The sequence below is a fragment of the Phyllostomus discolor genome, chromosome 9, assembly GCF_004126475.2.
Source record: "Phyllostomus discolor isolate MPI-MPIP mPhyDis1 chromosome 9, mPhyDis1.pri.v3, whole genome shotgun sequence".
Lineage (NCBI taxonomy): Eukaryota > Metazoa > Chordata > Mammalia > Chiroptera > Phyllostomidae > Phyllostomus > Phyllostomus discolor.
In genome coordinates, this window is record NC_040911.2 from 29,323,063 (window position 1) to 29,348,021 (window position 24,959).

The window sequence follows — 24,959 nt, forward strand, 5'->3', positions numbered from 1 at the left end:
TTAACCTTTACATGTTTGTGAACTTTTGGGTTTTCTTCTTGAAATTTATTTTTAGTCATACCACTGTGGTCAGAAATAATGCTTAATATGGTTTCAGTCTTAAATTTATTACATTTGTTTTGTGGACTAACATGTGATCTATCCTAGAGAAGAATGCATAGTCTGTTGATTTTGGAACAGATGTTTTGCATATATCTGTTAAATCCATCTGGCCTAACTTGTCATTTAAGGCTGTTTCCTTATTAATTTCTATGATATGAATCTATATTTTTACCCCCAAGATTTTTGACAAAATTATAAAAGAATCTTTCAGCATAAATACTTTGTATTTTACATGATCATTCTTTCATTTATAGTGTTTGATAATTTGAAATTGAATATGGACATTCTTTTTATAAATCTGTTTTTTTAAGGTATACAATGTATTGATTTGATATGTTTGTATATTGCAATATTGCCACTGTAGCGTTAGCTTATACTTCTATCATGTCACATACCATTTCTTTTTTTGTGGTGGAAACAATTGAGATCCACGGTGTCAGCTCTCTATGACTTACTTATCTGCTATTAACAAGTTTGTACATTCACACAAACTATCCTCAACTCTACCACCCCCAGCTCCAGGTATCCATCATTCTCTAATATGTTTCTATAAGTTTGAGATTCTTAGATTCCACATATAAGTGAAATCATACAGTATTTGTCCTTTTTTGTCAGATGTCTCACTTTGCATAATGCCCTCAGGGTCCATGCATTTTGTTGCAAATAGCAGGACTTCTTTATTGCTCATGGCTAGGTAGTGTTTCATTTTACGTATATACCGAAACTACTTTCTCCATTCATCCATCAGTGGACACGCAAGTTGTTTCCATATTTTGGATATTGGAAAAAATTCTGCAGCATGGGAATACTTCTCTCTCTCCAACATTGTTTTCATTTCCTTTGTATATATACCCAGAAATAGAATTGCTGGATAATATGGTAGTTCTATTTTTAATTTTTAAATGAAACCTCCATACTGTTCACCATAATGGTTGCACTAATTTAAATTTCTACCAGCATTGTACAAGGGTTCCCTTATCTCCACATCTTTGCCAACACTTACCTCTTTTCTTCTTGATCTTATTCTATGTGTTGATATCTCACTGGTTTGACCTAATGATAAGTGATATTGAATATCTTTTTATATACCTGTTCACCATTTAGGTGTCCTCCTTGGAAAAAAAAATGTCTATTTAGTTTCTGTCCATTTTGTAATCAGATTGTTTAGTTTTTGTTATTGAGTTCTTTACATATTTTGGACCTCAACCTCCTACTGGATGTAGTTTACATCTTTTTTTCATTTCAAAGTTTGCCATTTCATCTGTTACTTTCTCTTGCTTTGCAGAAACTTTTAGTTGGATGTAGTCCTAAGTGTTGATTTTTGCTTGTGCCTTATCGTGTCATTCAAAAAATTATTGCCTGAGTCAGTGTTAAGGTGCTTCCCTGTTTTCTTCTAGGAGTTTTATGGTATCTATTTCAAGGTAATTTGTGAGTGGTGTAAAATAGGTTTACAATTTCATTTTTCTGCATGTGGTTAACTAGTTTTCCCAACATTTGTTGAGACTATCATTTGTTGAGTGTTCAGGGAAAATATTAGTGTACTGTAATTATAAGTGATCATTAACATCATATTACAGATTTAGAGTTCTCTAAGTCTGACTATATATTTACCTTTACCAGTGTGTTATATAATTTTGTATGTTTTCATGTCACTGAGCAACCTCTTTTCAGCTTGAAGACCTGATTTCAGCACTTTTTATGTCATATCAGGGGTGATGGTGATTAACTCCCTTAGTTTTTGTTCATCTGGGGAAGTTTTTGTTTTTCCTTCATATCCAAAGGATAACTTAGCCATACAGAGTTTTCTTGCCTGGCATTTTTTTCTTTCAATATGGGTTTCCACTGAGAAATCTGCTGCTAGCCTTCTGGGCATTTTTCTTTATATGTTACAATCTTCCCTGTCTGCTTTTAGAACTGATTTTTGCCGGTTTCACTGTAATGTGTCTTAGAGTATTTCCTTTTTGCATTGAGATAATAGAATAAAATATATCTTTGTGAACTTGGATGCCTAACTTTTCCCAGATTTGGGTATTATTTCTCAGTCCTCAGGTATTATTTCCTTAAATAAATTTTGCTCTTCCCCTTCTGGACTATTCTTTTGATGAAATATAAGATCATGTAGACTTTATTCACTCTCTCCATTCTTGTTTCTGCTTTTAGTGGGTTATAGCAAAATTTCTGTCCTGACTTACCCATTTGTTCTACTCAACTACAGATGTTCTCTGTTGCAATATTCATTTCATTCACTGAATTCTTCAGCTCTTCAATTTATAAAGTTCTCTTTTTGGATTTTCTTGAAGTTTATTGAATTTCTTCAAAACAGCTATTTTGAATTCTTTATCAGGTAGGTCACAAAATGTCATGCTTTGGGATTGATTATTAAAGAATTATTACCTTTTGGTGATGACATGTTATCTTGATTTTACATACTTTTTTTTTTAGTTTTGTGTTCCTGTTCACACTTTTCAAGTTGCAGACACCTCATTAAATCTTTACTAGTTTCCTTCAAGTGGGATATACTTTTATTGTTACTGTTGTATTTGGGGTTTTCTCTGCACTGTAGTCCAAGTTTGTAGTTTCTTCTTTGCCCACAGATCTTTGTTTTCATGATAGCTCTCCATTTACTGGACTTGCTCTTGACGTTACACTCAAGAGCATGAAGGGGGGAGCTGGCTGCTGAGTGAGGAGAGGTGTGCAATCAGCAGTTGGTGCATTGGGGGTGCCTATGGACCAAAGTGGAGAGATCCTCAGCTGAAGTACTCCCAGCCACTCACAGGAAGACTTCTTGCTGAGGTTCCAAGCACAGTCAGCAGCAACTGTGTCCCTTTGATGCCCCTTGATGGTCTTACCTGCCTCTCCCCACCCCTCAGTACATGGGATCTTGTAGGAGAATAACGGGTATCTCCAGCTGCTTCCTGCACCACTGACACAGCCTGGCAGCCACTCGCTATTCTCCTTTCCCCCTTCTCCCCTTCTAGACAGGTTGCTGTGACAGTTACTATGGCTGCTGGGCCCCAGGTAGGGAGGATGAAGCCTGATTCTCAGGCCCCAGAGCTGCTCTGCCCTTCTCATCCTCCACAGCAACCATGTTACCTGGGTCCACGGGTGCAGCTCTAGTGTCTGGGGAATCACTGTTTCTGTCCTGCCTTTCCCATCATCCCAATATGTCCATTTTTAGGTATCAGTGTGTTGAACAGAGGAAGCTTTTTAGGATTATAGATGACAGTGAAATACATTTAAAAGGAGATACAAAAGGGTCTTATCCCCTTTTCATGATGCTGACATCATATCCAATTCTGTAAATATATTTTATAAGCTCATTGATAGGATCCCATATATGCTATATCCTATAACTTTCCATAATTATCTACTTATAGTGAACCCTATGAAATTTAAAATAGATGAATAGAAATTTGACAGACACCTACAAATTTTTTAGATTACTATTGGAAAGTAGCTAAAACCAAAAAAGTCTCCAATTTTGTTCTTTGTAACAGAATAATGTTTCACTATCATAAGGAGTTTTTCTAAATATCATCTAACACCTTAATAATGACCAAGCTGAGTCAGTGTGGCATTTTTATAATATTGCTGTATGAACTATCAACTTGATTAATAGTAATCCCAATTTCTTTTAAATTTTGTTAGGAATTTTTATTACAAAATACAAATTTGAACAAATTTTTACAAAATTGTCCCATAGAAACATACCTTAAAATGTTACATGAGTCATTTATCCCTGGCTGGCGTAGCTCAGTGGATTGAGCACAGGCTGGGAACCAAAGTGTCCCAGGTTCGATTCCCAGCTAGGGTACATTTCTGGGTTGCAGGCCATAACCCCCAGCAACCGCACATTGATGTTTCTCTTCTCTCTCTCTCTCTCTCCCCCACTTCCCTCCCTAAAAAATAAATAAATAAAATCTTTAAAAAAAAAATGTTACATGAGTCATTTAGAAAAGGTTTAATAATCCCAATTTTAGAGCAGTTATTACTTCACTAATTCACACGTCTTGCCTCGTGAGCCATCAGCATTTCTGCTGTGGGTGTCATCCTACATTTTTAATCACTCAGGTGTAAATACTCTGTGTGGCTGTGTGTTCAGTGTCTGGGAATTTAAAATCATTCCTATTTACCTTTAAGCATATCAAACAGAAAGCAACTTTTATTAAACCCTTTTTGTATTGGGTTGGCCAAAAAGTCTGTATGGATTTTTCCATAAAATAAGAGACTTTGATTTGGATATTTTGAGTATGTCGGCTATCTCCCACTATTGGCTTCTATTGGGTAGAGGCCAGGGTGCTGCTAAACATCTAATGCATAAGACAGCCCCACAGCTAAGCATTATTTGTCCAAAATGTCAATAGTACCAAGAAACTTTGCAAACCACTTTTGACACATTTGATCATTCACAGCACCTTCTCCATACACTTCAAAATTTGTGTTTCAGTTGTTTTTACCTTCCTTGAAATAATGAAGCATAATGCCAAAAATGTGTACCTTCTTCTCTCTTTAAATAGATATACAAAAATTCGATTTTGATAAGTTTTAAAAAATGCACACTGATATGACAGCTGTCACAATACAATCTAATAGAATTGTTTCAAAAGAAGTTAAAGATAAGTAAGCACTACTACAGCCATTGTACAGAACAAACTGAACAATCCTTTTGGCCAACCCAACACTATGGCATTTATCTGATAATAGATAAACATGTTTTAGATATCTGAAAACACTAAAAGTGATTTACTGGAGTAAGATGCAGAGTTGTGATGGTTAATTTTTTGTGTCTACTTGACTGGCCATGAGGTATCCAGACATCTAGACAAACATTACTCTGGGAGGGTGTTCTGAATGACATTAACATTTGAACTGGTATACTAAATAAAGGAAATTGCTCTTTCCAGTGTTGGTGGGCTTCGTCCAATCAAATGAAAACCCTGAACAGAACAAGGGAGCTAGTACTGTCAGCTAGAACGTAGGTATTTAGGTATTTCCCTGCTTTTGGACTTTAACTAAAATAGCAGTTCTTCGGCCTTGAACCTGCCAGGTTTCAGACTGTAACTTGTATCATCACTTCTCCTCAGGCCTTAGGATTTCAACTACAACTACACCATCAGCTTTCCTAGGTATGTAGCTCGTCAACTACTGATATTGGGACTTCCCCAGCTCTGTAACCGACGGAGCAATTCCTTATTACCTTTATTTTACACACACCCTGTTTGTTCTATTTCTCTGGATAATCTTGACTGTAACAGTGAGTTATATCAACTTACATAAAATAAATCTTTAAACTTTAACGTGAATAATACTTCCCTGAACCCTCTCGTATTACTGAGAAGTTAAGGTTAGGATCCCATTTAAGAATAATAAGATCTCACATTTACTGGACCATTTAACATTTACAATTTAATTTGGTTTCTCCTGTTGCAACAACCTAACAAGTAGACAAGGGCAGCAGTTGTCAGTCACATTTTACTTCACTCTCAGAGTAAAGTAAATGATGAATTGCCCAAATTCGCAGTGCACATATCTAGAAAGTTTATACATTAAGACTTGAATTCAGCTTTTCCATTTGCTTGTTTTATGATCTTATCACTGTATGCTGTATCTGTTTGTATATTAAATGAGACTTCATAATTTGGAGATGAAATATGTCCAAGTCCAAGTGTATTAGTAGGTTTAACACAGGATAGTTTTAATTTACATCTGTAAAGTTTCTTCAAATATTTATAGACTGAATAGATATATTCTGCAACTGACATTTAAGCACACTTAATAATTATGGCTTAATTTTTATTCCTTAAAAATGAAACAAATATCTAGTCCTTACTGAGGGCATTCTGGAGGTTTTTAATCTTATGTTGATCCTGCTACTACACTTCCTACTAATCTGTGAAAAATGTTGGAAAGGTAAGACTTTAAAAGTGGCCAAAAAAAAAAAAAAGCCCACAGTCCAAGCAATGATATTTTTACCTCAGCTCTCTGAAAAACAATAAATGGATACTTTTGTTTTTAGGAATTGATTCCTGTTACTTAAAAAACTATATGAATATGTAAATCCATAAGCAATGCAATAATTCATTATGCTCTCATGTAGTATATTTGATTCAACTAAAGTTAAATAATAACTCCCCTCTCTCTATACTGCAATGTCTATGTCCTTTCTCACAAGCCAAAAGTAGGCTGTAGTCCCCTCACGAATTTCTAAGGCTGCTGAGACAGTGACTCACAATTTTAGGTCATCTTGCAGTTTATCAGAACGATTAACCAAGTCTCTACAAAATACTGAAATTTGAATGGAAAGGCCACATACTGACTAAACTCAGGCACTTTACAGAGCCGAGTACCAGAAATTAACAAACGTAAGCAGACAAAAATTGGAAGGCCAATGTGGGAAATGAATCTTTTCTAAATTGACTGTGTAGAAAAATTGATGAGAACAAAAATGCTGAGATGTTTATATTTTTTTCTCTTTGAATAAGGTACATTTAGATGAGAAAAATAAATGGATTAACACGATAGCAGTAAAAAGATGAAATAAAGACCTCATAAATGGAAAATTTAATAGATGAATTTCTAAAGGCAAGGTCCAAGAGATTTACATTTGAAATATATAAAGACTCAGCTACAATTATCTGAAGACAATCATAATTTTTTAAGTGTGTGAGATATCGACTTGTTTTCCTTAAACTATAATACATTACTATAAAGATTGCTAAAAGTCAACATGGAACTATATTATGATAGGTAATTCAACCTGTGATCAATGTCAGTGTTTGATCCTTCGTTTTTTCTATACAGAAGATACAACTTGGGGGAGATAGGGGGTGACCCATTTATTCCTCCTTTTTCCTTGCATCATGCCTTAACAGTGATCTGTCTTGTTTTCTGTGTTTTCTTAAATGTCTATAGAATACCTGGATCAGCAACTCCTTACATACTTTATAGATAAACACCCTGTTCCTCAGTAGCCTAGTGTCAATTAATCAGCATTCATTAAGGGGAGAGGGATAAATATGATGAGGTCAAGAGGAGAGAAGTATTTGATAGCACAGTCATTAGAATTGCAGTAGACCTAAATGGGTTTTAAAATGGCTTCTGTTTGACAAAGACCTTGAGGAGACAGACTTTCCCACTAAATTGTAGCTTCTGATCATCTCTTACTCAAATCCCTGAAGACAGTGTTGATAGAAGGCCTGGGATCACTCTGTGTCTTGTTCTGTTGTGATCATTATTTGGTAAAGGACAGATTCTTAAGTAGATGCAGAAGTAAAATGTAGCTCTAATAAATAAACAGACCCATGCAAAACAATCTTTCAAAAGTAAATTTTTATATATGTCATAAACTGTTCCAAGAATAGCTTTGGAGCATGAAAGACTTATTACTTCATAATGAAGGGAATCATTTTTAGAAAATCACAATTGTCTAGAAACTATAATGCCCCAATAATATAAGTTCAAATTAACAAAATCATAAGAAATCGGCATATCCACAGTTATAGTCATTGACTTAACATATTTCTCTCAGAAATTAATGTATATGAATTAAAATTAAATCTGGTTATATCTAGAACCTACCCCCAACCACCTAATATGCTCTTGCAGACATATTGACTACCTAAGCAATTGATGACAACCAAAGAATTATTAATATAGTAATAGTGCTGTGTTCAGAAATACCTGTAATTAATGAGGACAAAATACTACACATTTAATTTGTGAAAAAGTGGTTTTTGGTACACATTAGAAAAAAATTGAAAGTTAATATGCTACTAATTTAACTCAAGAAGTTAGAAAGAGAAGAGAAATGGAGAAATGAAATAGTCTTCTGTATTGCTTCTTTGTTTTCTAAAGTCAAAAACATTTTAAAAGAATTTTAAAATATCTGACAAGAGAAAGGAAGCATAAAATAAGAATTCAAAAAAGAATTAAAATATTAATACCTTTATGCTAGTTTACCTGGAACTTTAGAGATATATAAGTATATAATTGACCAGTAGATTAAAAAAAGGAATAGCTACTCCAAATGTATGTTTAATAAGTAAATGAGTTACATCATTATCAAAACCTATCCATTTAAAAATCAGACCCAGATGGTTTACAGATGAGTTTTACCCTACTTGAAGGACTAGGTAATCTTCATTTTACACAAACATATCAGAGAGGGGAAAAGAAAGGAAATGAAAAGCACCCTGGCTCATTTGTGATGCTGCTGCAATCCTCTCATCCAGAACAGTAGTAAAAAGGCAAATTGTATTACAATCACTTGTGAACACAAAGGTAACTCATTGACTCTGGTAATGTGTCTTTGCTGTGACCCAGGCCCTATGTCAGATGCTATGTGTACACTAGCTAATGTAGCCTAGGTGCTGAAAAGTAACAGTTTTTATCCTTTGGCAGAAAAGTATGAAAATATTAATATCTGATATTTAACATTTGATCATATTTAACATCTGATCAATATATAAAAGGTGCAAATGACCCTGCAATTGAAGTAAGCTTCCAGGTGGTTCTTGTGTTAGTCAAGCAGGCCGAGTCATTCACTTAGTGATGGTGAGTCCATTAAATTAATTGCAGTCACTGAGAGAATGTGTCCAGAGATAAACTTGTTTGACTATTAGCATTATGAAAAACAGTGTTTAAAGGGTTGAAGAGATTGAGATATTGACAATATCAATAGTCAAAGCAAGTCAGCTGATTTCAAGTGTTTTCCCTTGTCTTTTCATAAATTGAGCTGTTACTGATACTAATACTACTGTTGTTTATTTGAAGAAATCAGTAAGTTTGAAGTGACAGAAAAATTAGCATCTATTAAAAGTATGAATGAAATAACTGGCTGAAAATATTTTTAAAGTTAACAAATTCAGTACAGCATGAAGTAGAATTGGCTAAGAAGTGTGAAACAGAAATAGGCTTATTTGGACAAATTTACCAAGTTTATTAAAATATAAGGCATTTGGTTATTCCTTGAACTATTTATCAGCAGATAGACTTTGGAGGAGGACATTTTTTAATCTATTATGTGTTGTTGAAACAGTGCCTACTTCTACTTCATTTGTCCTCATTAGTTTCATCATCACTTCTGTGAAATTTTCTCAGAAACAGAATCTGAATATCCTAATTTGTACTACCACAAAACAGTATGATGCCTTAATGATAAAGTTTTTCTCAGGTCAGGACTAAGTGACTGTTTTCTGAACAAGAACTGTTCTCAAGTTTTATTATCAAACAGCGAAAGGCTTTGGAAATTTTGCTACAGAAATGACAGTTTCTTGATGAATTTAATCAACTTACAAGTCAAAACAGTACTTTTATGTGAATCTTTTGCTGTCCTAAAGTCATTTTGCTAATGATCAACATTGTTTGATCACAAGTAATGGCTGGCTGCTTAATAAACTTCCCATGCTGTCAAAGTTAAAACAACAAGTTAAATCTCCATTCCCGTATAAATTTCTAGTTGATACATTTACTGAGCACACACTACAGGCTCAGCAGTGGTTTTTTGGGCTTTGATGCAAGAGCACAAATAGTCATATTTCAAATTCTTCTCACCGTTCATTTGAAAGTCTCCCAGATTAACCTTCAATTGTGAGTAATTAATCTGTAATACACTTCTAAGAGGAAAGTTTATAGTAATAAATACCTCCCTTAAAAAAACAGGAAAAAATCTCAAACAAGTTAACTTTTACCTCAAAGAATAGAAAAAGATCAAGACCCAGAGTTAGTAGAAGGAAGGAACGAAAGATCAGAGTGGAAATAAATGAAACCAAGATGAAACAATCAAAAAGATGAGTGAAACTGTGAAAGCAGCCTTGTGGGGAAGAGGACATGTCACAAGCGATGCCACCAAGACACGCAGGGCTGTGAGAGACTACTATGAACAGTCGCACAGCAACTAATTGGACAACCTACAAGAAACTGAACAAATTCCTAAAAACATAAAACCTACCAAGACTGAATTATGAAGAAATAGAAAATCTTAACAGGATGATTACTAGTAAGGAGATTGAATCATTAATCAAAAATCTCCCGACAAAAGCACAGGACAAGATGGTTTCACTGGTAAATTCTATCAAACTCCTGCAAAACAAAAACAAAACAAAACAAAACAAACAGAAGAGGAAGGAACACTCCCAAACTGACTATCAGTCCAGAGTTACCCAATACCAAATGATGCGCATAATCTCAGGTACCCAAACTGATCACTGGAAGGCTTGGTTTCAAAGAATAATGCAAGAAGGATGTTGAAGTACACTAACGGACATTCAGTCATCCTTCCTGGTATTGCATTTTCTTCATTCATGATGGATAGGCACTTATAGACAATGCTGGGAGTCCGAGGAAATCACTGCTGCACAACTAGAAGAATGACTGGGGGTTCGTAATTGACCAGGATCAAACAAACAGAGGCTTCAGCCATGAAGGAACCAACAGCCACACCTCAGTATGATATATTAAACCCAAACATCTTTGGGCCTGTGGGCCTCTTATAGTCTCTTGAACGTTTTTCAATAGAAATATTGTGATTTAAAATAAAGAGCCTGGTTCCCACCTGGCCCTAGCCAGCACCCATTAGTTCCCACACACCACACATTTGCTTGCTCTTCCTGGGTGGGGTGGGCACTCATGCACCTCCACCTAACCACTCAGATCTCATCTGAGCTGGGCCACCGTGGTGCGGAGGAGGGGCCAGGATCTCCTCGTGGCTGTGGGCAAGCCCGTGAACCTGTCTGGAACTCATTGTCTCATACTTTAAAATGGGACCAGTCATCCCACTCTACTTTTCCCACCCAACTGTTCAGAGGCTCCAAGGGAAACAGTGTGAGTCCCCCGTAGGAGAAGTGCTGGCAGGCACCTTAAATAATTTGTCCATTGGTGAATATTGGTGTTTATGTTTTTTGCTTCCCTACCTAACCTCGTAACTTTGCAGATTTGAATAAACACTCATCAAAAATAATTCCTTGCAGTTTTATCTATTTAATCTTGAACCTGCAGAGCCAAAAGCAAGATAATGAAGTCACCTTTCTTAAAAAGTGGAAGCCCTGTCTTAGTTTGGAAGCTTATACCGTTGAGGTGGAGATTAATCCACAAACTGCAGTACAGATCCCATTTCTGCAGATTTCACCAGCCCAGATGGTAAATATCTGAAGACAAAAAAGTTATGTTGTTGCTGACATGCACTGTGTAAGTTAAGCCTACAATGGTTGCATCTGTAAAAACATGTGCAGACTATTTTCCTTGTCATTATTTCCTAAACAATACAATAGAACAATTATTTACATAGCATTTACATTTCATCAGGTGTTAATTAACCTAGAGATGGTTTGAAATGTATGGAAGGACACTTGTAGGTTATATGCAAATATGATGCTGTTTTATATAAGGGACTTGAACATCGTATACATTGGTATCCTCAGGGGTCTTGGGAACTAGTCCGCCATGGATACCAAGGAATGACTATTACTAGGATAAAATCACAATCTCTCTCATCCCAAAAAGAGTTGGAGCCCCAGTTCCACCCTTTCTCAAGTCCAGTTAAGGGCACCTATCAGCAACTTGGCTTGGCAGCCAGACCATCAGGAAATGTTACACCTTCTAATGAAATAGGCACCTAGATACTAGATACACAGCTGAGAGGAAAATCCTTTCAATTTTCTTTTGTGAAGATTTGTACTGGTACTGGGATTCCTGAATGTCAAGAAAAAAATTTTGTTAAGTAGTTCATGTTATGTCATAACACTTTTAAAATCACTCAGAACTTTCCAGATAAACTAATTGCTGTTAATGATTTGCTTGAACGGTCGTGCGGTAATTTCTCTTTGTGGGTGTAATAACTTCCCTCTCTCTCTCCCTTCCAACTCCTTATGTCAGTATCATGCTTTTATAAAATGAACAAGTGGAAGTAACTCCTGCTCCATAATCAGAGCTCTGCAAGGCCGTGGCAGAAGTAGACACCCGTTTCTCTCAGGTGTCAGGATCCTTGTGTGCTGGTCTTGTCTCTGCTCTAATTAGATTCCAAGTGAAGCTACTTCCCCCTCATGGGACATCTGCCTCCTGGCTGACAGAACTCTTCCCCCTTCAGGAGGGAGGGTGGAGGGGGTTGGGTCTTGACCTATCTCCACGTCTCAAGGAGAACTAGAAGGATAAAATAACATCCATTGTTTAGTTCATGAAATGAATACCATTATCTGAAAAGTTATGTGCTTAGAAAAAAGTCTGTTAAAATACTTTCAAGTTAGAGAATCATTACAGTTCTGAGCATGGCCTTAGTTATGTACTTAGTTGTGTTGTATTCAAGGATTTTACATTTATTACTAACTGCAAATTTAATAATTGTAGCAATTAATGAAAGGTAAGAACTATAACAATGAACACTTAGGTATATAATGAAGTCTTAATTCAACACTAATTGATGTAAAATGTCTTAATACAAATGTCTGAATTAAAGATTCTAAAATCTAAGTTTATCTAAATTGGGGGGAACATTAGTTAATAACATTATATAACGTACATAATATTCTATAATAATATATATTATATATAATGTTATATGTAATGTTATTTCAAGTATAAATACAACATCTGTATATTGCATTGTACGCTCACCACCCAGGGTCTAGTATCTTACCATGACCATATATTTTACCTCCTCTACCCTCTTCATTCTCCACCCACCCGCTTCCCCTCTGGTAACCACTGTACTGTTGCCTATGAACTTGTTTGTTCACTTATTGCTTTCTGGTTTATATCCACATATAAGTGAAATCACATGGTTCTTTGTCCTTTTTTATTCCCTTTGCATAATACTCTCAAGATCTATTCATGTTGTTGCTAGTGGCAATATCTCTTCATTCACAGACCAATGGACTAGAACTGAGAGCCCAGGAATAAACCCCCATGCATATGGGAAACTACTTTTGGCGAAGGAGCCAAAAACACAATGGAGAAAGGAAACCCTCTTCAGTGAATGGTGCTGGGAAAATGGGAATGCAGCTAGACTGCCAGTGGGACCATACACAAAACTTAGCTCAAAATGGATTAAAGGCTTTAATATAAGACCTGAAACAATTAAATACTCAATACATAAAACAGAAAACATAGGCACTAAACTTATGGGCCTTGGTCTCAGAGGAGCTTTTGTGAACTCAATGCCAAATGCAAGGGAAGTAAAAGCAGAAATAAATGAGTGGGACTAAACCAAATTGAAAAGCTTCTCTGCAAAAAAAGAAATCAGCAAAATGAAAGGGCAAACAATACCTCTCATTAGAGGCTAATGTCCAAAATATACAAAGAACTCAGACAGCTCAACAACAACAAAAATCAATCCAACAATAAAACGGGCAGAGGACTTGATGCTTTTTGTATGAGGACATGCAGATGGCCCACACAGGTATGAAAACATGCTCAGGCTCACTAGCTGCAAGGGAAATGAGCATGAAAAACACAATGTTACCACCTCCAGCCTGTTAGAATGCCTACTGCAAGCAAGACAAGAAATAACACTGTGCTGGAGGGGATGTGGAGGGAAGGGAACCTTCATACACTTCTGATGGGAATGTAAACTGACCACCACTATGGAAGGCAGTATGGTGGTTCCTCAGAAAAATTAAGAATAGAGCTACCATATGAGGCAGTGATCCCTTTTCTGGGTATCTACCCCAAAACTTTGAAAACCTTGATTCATTAACATCGATGCAACTCTGTGCTCACTGCAGCATTATTCATGGTGGCCAAGACATGGAGACAACGTACATGTCCTTTGACCAGTGTCTGGATAAAGATGTGGTATTTACACAAGAAATGAGGAAGTGTAAATTATTTTTAAGGAAAAATTTACAAAATGTTGTCAAAATCAAACCTAAGACTCGGTTCAAATATATATAAGAAAAAAAGCTTTGATACGTGAATGTTTCTACAAATACTCATGAAAGGGATGCCAACAGTACCCAAAGCTGTCTCCGGCCATAAGTCCAGTTTCTTCATGGCAGTGTTTGTACTACTCATTTACTGACTGTGCATTTCTAAAGAAAGCTTCAATCTGATATGTCCACAATTTTAATAGTAAACCTAACAGAAAAAGTATTGGTATTATATGGAAAAGCACCCGATTCATGTCCACATCGTGCCAGTTAAAATTTGAACTCTAAACATAGGTAGACTTAAAATTGGATTTTATTTTAAAAAGCACATGTTAAAGGGAAGGTCTTTCCTGTCACTCCACAATGAGAGATGATTGCCAGAAATTAAAGGAGTCTTAAGAGAATACCCAGCCGCTCGTTTTGCATCAGTGTTGCTTCTTAGTCTTTCTGAGAGATGTATTTGGTTAAAGGTATCAGCAGCTTCTCATGAAAGAATACATAAATTAAGTCAACAGTAATTTATGCTCATGTTCAGAGTACTAGAACGAAAACTGTCTCTAATTTTGTGATCATTTTTTCCAGGGCCCACCGATCTCAGCATGAAGAGGCAGTTGGCGACTAGCTCAGGAACCTCCAGCAGTTCAAGCTCCAGACCCCAGCTGAGTCCGACTGAAATCAATGCCGTGAGACAGCTTGTGGCAGGATATCGAGAATCAGCTGCATTTTTATTGCGTTCTGCAGATGAACTGGAAAATCTTATTTTACAACAGAACTGACTCAAACGACGATCCTATTCACTGAGGTCTAAATTTGCAGTTTCCACTAATGACATTTTGATTTCCCAGCAGAAATACTTCTGGTCTTACTGCACAGTCTTAAGAGAAATATTCCCTTATGCCACATTGTCCTTGATCCGTAAAGTGATGTGTTAAGGTGTTTCAAAGGAACTCTGACCTCTGAAGTACTTGAGATACTTTGTGTCCAGCCTGCTTTTTGTTTTAGTGTCACCGTAACTATCTGGGGCATAGAAGGCTGTATATTCCTAATTCAAGGATGAAACTGAAGAAGCTTGTGGTACACAGAATAGTTCAAGATCCAACTGAAATATTAGTGGAATTTGCTACTGACTTATTGGACTGAAAGCTGCAGTATCTGGCAAAAAAAACAAAAAGCCAAAATTTCTTCTTGCTACAGTATATTACAATGAAAAGGATCTTGTATTTTAAAAAATATATATATGTAATTTTTATAAAAAGAAAACTTGTTTTTCATTCAAAATTGTCATTTTTACTTTGGTAACTTTTTCATAGGTCCTAAAAGAAAACTGTTTTGAGAAACTACTGTAAGTACCTTTTCCACATCCCTCTTCCTTCTCCTCTTTCCAAATTCTTTCTACAAAATAACACTTGATGCTGGAAAAAAAAAAATCCTCACCTACGTTCTTTAAATCGTCATATCAGGAACTACTTCCAAGAGGAGCCTGCATTTCTGCACTCATTCTGATCTCAAGCCTCCCGCGCAACACTGCAGCTTTACCATAGGTTTTCAGCACAGAGTGTTGTAATATTAAACATACCACTGGGGGGCAAATATCACACCTTGGTTTCTCACAGCTCACCCCAGATTGCCGCTGCTGTCTTACAGGCATCCCTCTCGCAGCACCTGGATGTAGATGACTGAATGTTAAGAGGTTGCAAGTGACAATCTGAAAATTTGCACTCGCGTGTAGTTTAATTTTCATTTCTCTATTTCAGAAATAGTTTCCAAAAAGACCATCGCCTCTCCTGATATGATTTGTATGATTTACAGTTCTAGGTAAAAACGATGTAACGAACTCTCAGTGGCTGCAGCTGCAAAGTGCAATGAACTGGCCCCTCCTATTCCCCACACTTTGCCCTTCCTTCTGGTTTTATAGCATTGGATACACATGAATGGTGTTTTCTTTGGCATTGAGGCAAGCCTATTTTTAAGATATTTAGGGAGAAATACATCAGTTCATGCTTCTTGTACAATTTTTTTCTGTTGTTTATCTTTGATTGGATTACAAATTCTTTGTGCATTCCTGAATTTGCCTTATTTCATGTAAAATTTATGTCATCCAGTTTTTGATAAGTTTAGGCATCAGTGATATTTCTTAACTACTTGTTACATATAGTTTTTCAAGTAATGACTGTGATTGTGACCAAGTAATGTGCACTTTTTCTTGTAACTGTGGACATTGCTATGCTTTTTTCTTCTAGTGTTTCTAGAATTACCGTTCCTTACAGTTACGTAAACAAAAAAAAACAAAAAAAAAATTTGTGATACTGTTGGTGAATATAATGTGAAAACCTTATTGAAATATGAGTATTTTGGAAATACATAGATGCACAAACATCTTTTAAGATGTGGATTTAGAGTTTGCCTATTTAAATGAAAATTTAAAACTTGAGGGCTGGTATAATTTTCTGTTTTGTTGGGTTTAATAAACATATTTCTGTGTTAAAATAATGATTGTGAAACCTTATAAATTTTCTGAATTACGTAATACTTATGTAATACTTAACTTTGAGCATTTTGCTTTTAAAGCAGGAAATATTTTGTACCTACATTTAGCACAAAATTGGTAGTCAAAACTTGTATTCAAGAATATTCTAAGGTGCCCCAGAATCTCCACATTCAGTCTAATAATTTATTTCAAGAAGGGATAATGTAAATTTGCAAAACCAAGGGTGTTTCATTTGATTTAAATCTGATTTAAGGATTTATTCCTCATTTTTTACATGAGTAATCTGGCTCTTTTAGTCACTCCAGATTAAATTCAAGAGAAACACATACCTGCTTTAAATGCTTATTTTATGCATTGGGTTTTGTGGTAATGGGATCTGAGGCTTTGACATGATTGCTATTTGACGAAGTAGTGCTCAGGCTTGAGTTCAGCACACACATAAAAATTCCTAAACAGTGATAACGACACAAATGGAGTAGAGAAGGTAAGTTCCACCGAGGGGCTCCTGTTTTTGTTAAATTTGCATCTTCAACGAGGACTTTCACACCCACACACCAAGGAGTGAAATTCCCCAACATCCTCGGCTCTTTGTACATTTATCTGAATGAATGAAGGTGCTGTGACTGCCGTCATTTCCCTGATCTCAGAGCCCAAAATGAAGTACCAGATTGTTTGCCTTTTCCTTTATGACTTGTTCCTGCAAACACCCTGGTCCTTTTATACACACTGTCACAGAGAATAAAGAGATCACATCCCCTTCATAGAGCATTTTGGAGAAACTAGCTGCAGGTTCATATTGTCATTCAAATGAGTGATAGAAAATTATCATAAACACAGAGATCAAATACAAGTTTCTGTCACTTCTGCCAGTTAGCTTTCTATACAACAGCAGTTTCTTGTCACATATGTATTACTTTATCACACTTAAGAAAATGTGCCTTGAAAAAACCACAGAGAATACAAACACAAGCAGTTGCGGAAATTTTCTTAAACCCTGTCATTGGAGTAACAAGACTAGGTGAAAAGGGCATTTGGATATACCAATAACCACTGTTGACTGATTATGTACCCAAGGAAAGGGGTTTTTGCTTCCTTTACTTCTCACGGTAACCGCAGGAGGTGGGGATAGTCCCAGTCCATTTTACAGAAGAGACCCCAGGGGTGAAGTAACTCGAGGGAGCATAGAGGCAGTGAGTCTGAACCGTCTGCTGAACGTGAGCACACCTGATGCTGGACCCGCCTTGGCCCCTGCAGTCTGCTGCCTCCCGGGGGCCAAATACTGTGCCTGGGAACCAGGCCTTCATGCCAAAGCTTAGCACTTTTGTTTGTGTGGGTAAGTGATAGTTTTTAAAAACGCACTTGACATCAAACAAAACACTTGACTAAACGCTGAGTTTCATCCTGCTTAGAGAGGTTTAATTTCCTTTTAAATTGTGTTCTCTACAAACATAAAGAACATCAATAAAAGCCACCACTAATGAAAATCAAATACGTAGAAGCTGAAGAGAAGGCAGGGACTTTTTACAGAGATAGGCGCCAGTGGTGAATCCGGTCTAAAAAGATAGAAGGGGGCATCCAGCTGAAGCCGGAAAGGTAAGTTTGACCACTTGAGATTTTCGTCTGAGACACTGCAGACCCTGTCCTGCCATTGTAATGAATCCTGATGCCATTAATGCAAATATCATGTAAGATTAATCTTGGTATGACAAAAATATTTTCTAATTTCAAGAGGCCCCGTTACAAACCTTAGTTCATAGGGAAAAAAAGTGGGTAGACATTACCATATTACTTATCTTTTAAAGTGAGTTGGGGATGCAGAAATTTGGTAAAGTAAGGATTGAGTGCCAGCTAACCTACTGGAGTTTATTAGATTAAAACTCATCCCCTTTCTTGAAAGAATAAATTTTAAAGGAGATAAAATGCTATTGATAAAGTAACCTATTTTTAATTGGATGGTCAACCACATTTATCTTTTAATTTTATTTTCTGATTATAAAAGCAGCTTGAGAAATACAGAAAAAAGGAAAAATAACCCCAGAATCCATAGAGAACCATAAATAACATTGTAGTATTCATTTTTTTAAATCTAAACAGATATATGAACTCTTTTAGTTTATTTTATATGGTATTTCTTCATCTGCTTTTCTAACCTAAAAATAGACCATGAATATTTTCCAGGTATTTAGGTATTCTTTTTAAATATTTTATTTATTCTTAGAGAGTGGGGAAGGGAAGGAGAAAGAGGGAGAGAAACATCAATGTGTGGTTGCCTCTTGCACACCCCCTACTGGAGACCTGGTCGGCAACCCAGGCATGCATCCTGACTGGGAATCGAACCAGCAACCCTTTGGTTCACAGCCTGGCACTCAATCCACTGAACCACACCAGCCAGGGCTAGGTATTCTAATTATTGTCTTTAATGGCTGTGTAGTATTACATTGTACAAATGCACCTATATTAGCTTTTTACTGTGGCTGTAACAAATTACTACAGACAACATGAATTTACTACCACAGTCCAATAGGCTGAAAGCCTCACTGGGCTTAAATCTAGGTGTTGGCAGAATTGTGTTCCTCTCTGGGGGAGAATTGTGGAGAATCTGTTCCCTTGCCTACTCTAGCTTCCTGAGGCAGTCCTCCTCCTCCACATCCAAGTACCCTCATTGAATGCATTGGGCCCATGTCAATTGAAAAAAAAAACAAAACACCTAAGGTCGGCTAATTAGCAACCTCAATTCCATCTACAAACAATACTATAATTTGATATGTAACAAAAACATTAACAGGTTCTCGTGAATAACATGTATATATCTGGGGGTGAACATTATTCTGCCTATTACAGTACCTTAATTCCATTCTTTAAAAACAACACATCTCTATACCCAGTTCTATTTGCCCCTTCGCTTGTAGTAAAGATTCTAAGTAAGCAGCACACCCATTTTACAAAGTATTGTCAGCTGCTGTTCCCACAATTTTTCTTCTGTATAAAGGATATGGTTCTCCTTGCTGGTGTGGCTCAGGGACTGAGTGCTGGCGTGCCTATCAAAGCGTTGCCAGTTCGATTCCCAGTCCAGGGCCCATGCCTGGGTTGTGGACCTGGTCTCCGGTCAGGGGCATGCAAGAAGCAACCACACATTGATGTTGCTCTTCTTCCTCCCTTCCTTCTCCTCTCAAAAAAATAAAAATCTTTAAAAAAAAGGATATGGTTCTTTTGGAAATTATTTTAATGGCATTTTTCTCAAATGTCTTGCATTTGAATTAAATGGAAAAAGCATAAATATGATAATAGCACACTGAAACCTTTCAAGGGTAATCAGACAAATGCCTCTTGATCCTTTCTTCCACTTAGGTTCTTAGAAGGTGGCTCTGCCCAGGAAATTTCCGAGGTGTGTCTGAGAAGGCTCCAACCCATTTGGCCAGAGCAGGCGACAGGGGGATCCAAAGCTTAATGAAATTCTACAAGCAATCCAACCCTGTTCATAAACCTTCCAGTGGTAATTACCAGTATTTTATTTACTCTGAACAATTAAAAGCTATATTTAACATTAGATGTCATTAGATGTGTTTTTTTAAAAGCAAGGATCTGGCAAAAACATCTTCTGAATTTAGGAAAATCAATTCAGTTTAAAAATTAAACCTCTTTGCTTCAGTTTTTTGGCTAGATATTTTATTTACGTATTTAAAATGTCATTGTCCCTCATGTACTTTGCTTCTTTTTCCTTTCAGAAGCTATCCACTGACAGAAGAGAAGATCAAAGGTAATTGAAGACCATTTTAATGCTACGAGAGGAAAAAAAAACAATAAAAGCCCAGGCCACAGAGAGCAAATGCTGTTACTACAAGTGTTGAGATAGATCCCATTTTCTCCCCTTAACCGTTTCAGTACCTCTATTCTTTGTTTCCTGGGGAACGGAGGACACTGGACTGCCCCTGAGAAGTGTCTTCTGACGCACTCAAAGCACTCCCCTGCAAGGGCAGAACAAGTAGCTGGGGACTCCACAGCTGATTGAGATCCTTTGCTGCTGGAAGGGTTCCAACATCTGCTATAAAGTAGTAAACCCTACAGAGCAGTAAGCCTCTTAGCTCATTTCTAATGTTCATTCATTTTAACCGATGCATGTTTTTCAACCTACTATGTGCTAGGCATTGTCTCTAGTACAGAAAAACTCTTCCTGCTTCAAGAGTCACATCTAGTGGAGGAGAGGGGGAGAAGTACAGCTGGTAACTACACCAGAGGGTAGAGTGACAGTGTGACACGTAATGACAGAAACATGCCAGGCAGGCCAGAGGAGGGCACGGACCCGGACTCAGTGTGAGAGGGGTGGGCTGGGGGCTGGCCGGTCACAAAGAGTGCAGCTGGGGGAATACCTGACAAAACTGTCGGGTGTGCTTGGGAGGCTAGAAGCCGCCAGGTGTGTCCGTGAAGGGCTTTTCAGCAACAGGAGACGACAATAGGAGAGGGTGGAAGAGACATGGAACAGCATGAGGTGCTGGTGTGCACAGTCGCTCCAGCAGCTTAGTGTTGCTGGAAGGGAGTCTGAGATTGCAGGGAGATTTCTGGAGAGGAAGGAAGGAGCCCGCTTGGCTGGGCTGGAGCTGCCACACTAAGCTGTGTCCTGTGGAGGATGAAGAGGCGCTGGTGCATTAGTGAAATGCCAACTGCGTCTTCACCATTTACATGACCCTCTGGGAAAGGAGAAAAAAAATAATGCTGGATTGCAAAACCTCCCTTCCCAAAAGTAAATGAAATAATACTCCTAAAATTCAAAATCAAAAGTTATTACATGAGCAGCATACTAACAAGGACGGAAGGAGTGGCTTTGTCCTATAAATACTGAAAAGTGGGAACCGGGAAAATCTAATCAATGTCACACGTTAATGTGATTTCTTTCTCAGGAAACATATCCAAGCAAAGACAGATGAGTGGGAAGGAATGTTGTGGGGGGGAGAAAAAACAGTATGAAATCCCTAGTTTGGAGGAAGGGAGAATGAGGAGTGAGTGAACCACCTGGGAAAAGTACGTACACCAGCCTTCAAGAATGCAAGTCCCTCCCTACCCTTAGTCTGCAGAGGTAGAAACACTGTCAGAACTCGCCATTTGGGGTGTCCTGTGGTAGACAGGAAAGGTTGAGGCATACAGGCAGGAAGATGGTGATACCCAGGATGAGATTTCTACAAAAACAGAGACTTCAGTTGGCACTCCCCCCTTTCCCTGTCCTATCCCCTGTCGCCTCTCCTCTACCTCCTCCCCGAGCCCTGAATACAACACAGTGGCCAAAACTTATGGGCTCCCTTCTTATTTGATTTCCTCTTCTGATGAAAAGGGAAACAGGCAAAGCTGCTGAGGAAAAAGGTAAGGAATTAGAAGAAATGAATGATCGGGCTGCACTGCCTTTGTTGAAAGTAAAGCTTCAATAGGTCCACCCTGAAACTGGAGAATTTAGGAACCTTTAGAGAAATGTCCCATCCCCAAATGCCAGTAGCATCCAGTCCTGCCTAAGTGGAGTGTGATACGCAACTGACTACCAATGACATTGCAGAAGAGAACCACAGACTGGCACCCCAATATCCCCACTTCCCAGGCCCCTGCTCCCCACATCCTCTGCAAAACAAAAGCAGAGGGAACAGAAATACTGAATCCTCCAGCTGCTGGTCCAAAAGAAGAGGTCTGAGTGTCTGGGAGGAAGAAATAGATGTCAGGGAGTACTGAATCATACCAAGGACACATAGTAAGTCAACAATAACCACATCCCATACATGTGAACAAAATGTAAAGGAGCTGTGTGGCACTCATACATCCAACCAATAGCAAATTATGCAGGCAAGCAGACAAGGAAGAGTTCATAAAAGTTAAAAAAAGGTACACTTGAAATAAAATATCTTCCAAAACATCTTTTCTATAGTAACTGCTTTGTTTGCAAACTATGATGCCAGAGAAAAATTTTTCACCTCATTTGACAACCCAAAATTATAACAAGATTGCCTATATGACAACCCTTTTGTTATAAGGAATCTTTCATCAAAGCCGTTAAAACAAGTCTATTATTGCACATTTCCTATCCGCTACAGCAGCGGGTAGGAGGGGTAGGAGGGGTGCCTGGTACCACACACCGGACCACCCACAATGTGCGGCACCGTGGATGACCACGTGACAACAGTCTCACTCGGGGGTCTGGCCCTGGGGAGGGACCCGCTTCACAATGAAACTGCAACCTTATAACGTGGTATATGTGCTAGGTTTTGTTTTTGTATTTTGTTTATTTTTTATTTTACTTTTTTTTTTGCTGATGAAGTAAGAATGCTTTATGAGTTGTGTGTTTCCTTCAGAGGAACTGAGTGTGACATTGGACACATTGCTAGTGCTCCGTGTGTTTCTGTGCAGGGTGGAGTTCCCTGGGCCTCAGAGCTGCAGGAATGCGATGATGGGCCCGTTCCACTCCCAAATCAATTCTCCTTCTCTTCATTTGTGTGCAGCTCCCTACAGAAGCTGCCAAAGCCAAAGGTCAAATTCAGATTTCTACCTGAGATCTTTGAATTGGACAGGAAGTCATACTCCTGATCGGTGCCTTCGATGTCTTGTTTAGTTCAGACTTCTTTTTCACAGGACTTCTCTCCCCACAGAACTTCATTGGTGTGTCTTTCTTCCCAAAGCCACATATATATACATACATGGGAATCTTTGCTCCAGAAGCTCACTCCTCGCCTGGTCCTGGACCCCAAAGGTGTTAACCACAGTGACCCCTAGTCCAGATTAGGTGAGGCTGAAGCCCCGAGGCTAAGGAGAAATAGCTGAAAATAGAAACGACCTTGTGAACTGGAGATCTGCCCATGTATGAGCAAATGTGTGTACTGGGCACCTGCCTTAGTGGCCAGCCCTTCAGGCCAGCAAATTTTCTCCTCATTAATCTAAACATTGCTGCTGGTGTTGTGACAGAAAAGGCCGCTCTGCTGACATTTGAAATGACTCCTAAATATACTAGCAGATATGGAAGCTTAGAACGAAAAGTCCAGTTCAGCTGGGCAAATAACGTCACCCAATCTTTTATCTCCCTCTTCACCATCTAATCAAGCCCCATTCAATCCCTCACTGAATGTTAAGCAGAAATGAGAAACTGCACAGATATTCTTAATGTTTTATGTAAGTACAAGCACATATTTATGTTTAAAATATGCTTTACTAGACAATTTTGAAAGCTTTTTAGAAATCACTGTCATATATTGATTTATTTGAGCCATATTATAGGAAAGACAGGGTTTTTTTTAATCCTCACCTGAGAATATATTTATTGATTTTAGAGATAAAGGGAGAGAGAGGAACATTGATGTGAGGGAAAACATTGATGTGAGGGAAAATCATTGATCAATTGCCTGCTGTACATGCACCGACCAGGGATCAAACCTGTGCTCTCACTGGGAATTGAACCCACAACACAAGACGATGCTCCAACCAACTTAATCGCTTGGCCAGGGCAACAGAAAATTTTATAATCACTTTCTGAAATTGAAGCTCAGAGTTTTGACACTGTCCTAAATGTTTCCGGCGAAGACAAGAAGCCTGGTCTAATTCTTAGTCCTGTGTTGTCCTTGCTTCCACCTCCCGCCCTGTCCCATCCTGTCCCACCAGCTCACACTGAATTTCCAAGAGTTGTTTCTTCTACATGTTACAAACATACCTCACCTATGTTTTCCTATGCATTTATGATAGCCATCCTTTCACATATTTACAACCTTGGAGACATTCAAACAAGAATATGTTTTGATTTTTCCCCCTCTTTTACCTGTAGGTTTGTCTTTTCCTTAATATAAATTCATTAGGAAAACTGTTCAACCAGAATATATGAAATGCCTGTCGCCTGCGGAGCCCCTGCTCCTCTGGAGTCAGAGGTGGGGGTTTACACAGAAATGCAGATGCCTGCGGTGCACAGGCACTGCGCTGCAGCCTCTGGGCTGGATTCCTTTGTCCAAGTGTGAAATGAAAATCAGCTCCTTCTCCAATAGAAACATGGCAGGAAACAGGAAAATAGAACACAGATTTTGGGGGTATACACTAATAAAATTTGGAATCTCAGTTTGCTACTCCTTTCTGCCCTCAACAGTGTTTAACTTTAGGAAGTATGAACAGTTCACGCCCGGCCAATGTAACCAAACAAAAACTAAAAAAGGTCAGAGCATACCCCCACATTTACAGGAAACATACTTCAAGGCCCCACTCTGCACTCCCAGTACAATCAAAACATGTACTTTCCCAGGCGGAAAGTAACACCCCCAAACGGTCCACAGGTTGTTCACCCAAGGACACTGTTGGGTCCGCACATACACCAAAAGTGACATAAAGTCAGAAAATGAGGTGGAGCCAGACCCAGTTTTCAATCTGTTTGCTCCCACTATTTTGGCCAGTTGTTTAGCGGTTAGATAAAAGGACATTTGGGGGAAAAAACACAATAATTGTACATAAAAAGTTTAATTTACATGCCATGGATTATTTTTCTAATTCTTTAAGACTATGATTAG

At 37.9% G+C, this 24,959-nt stretch overlaps 1 protein-coding gene across 6 annotated transcripts in view; it reads left to right on the top strand.

The window, feature by feature from the left end:
* Positions 1–16,448, top strand: part of NOL4 (nucleolar protein 4) — a 290,369-nt gene extending 273,921 nt beyond the window's left edge. For all 6 annotated transcript variants that reach the window (XM_028525063.2, XM_028525061.2, XM_036009175.1 and 3 more), the window contains one exon: positions 14,544–16,448. In XM_028525063.2, coding sequence (XP_028380864.1) covers positions 14,544–14,737 — 194 coding nt within the window. In that variant the 3' untranslated portion in view covers positions 14,738–16,448. The remainder of the gene's footprint in view (positions 1–14,543) is intronic.
* The last annotated feature ends 8,511 nt before the right edge of the window (positions 16,449–24,959 follow it).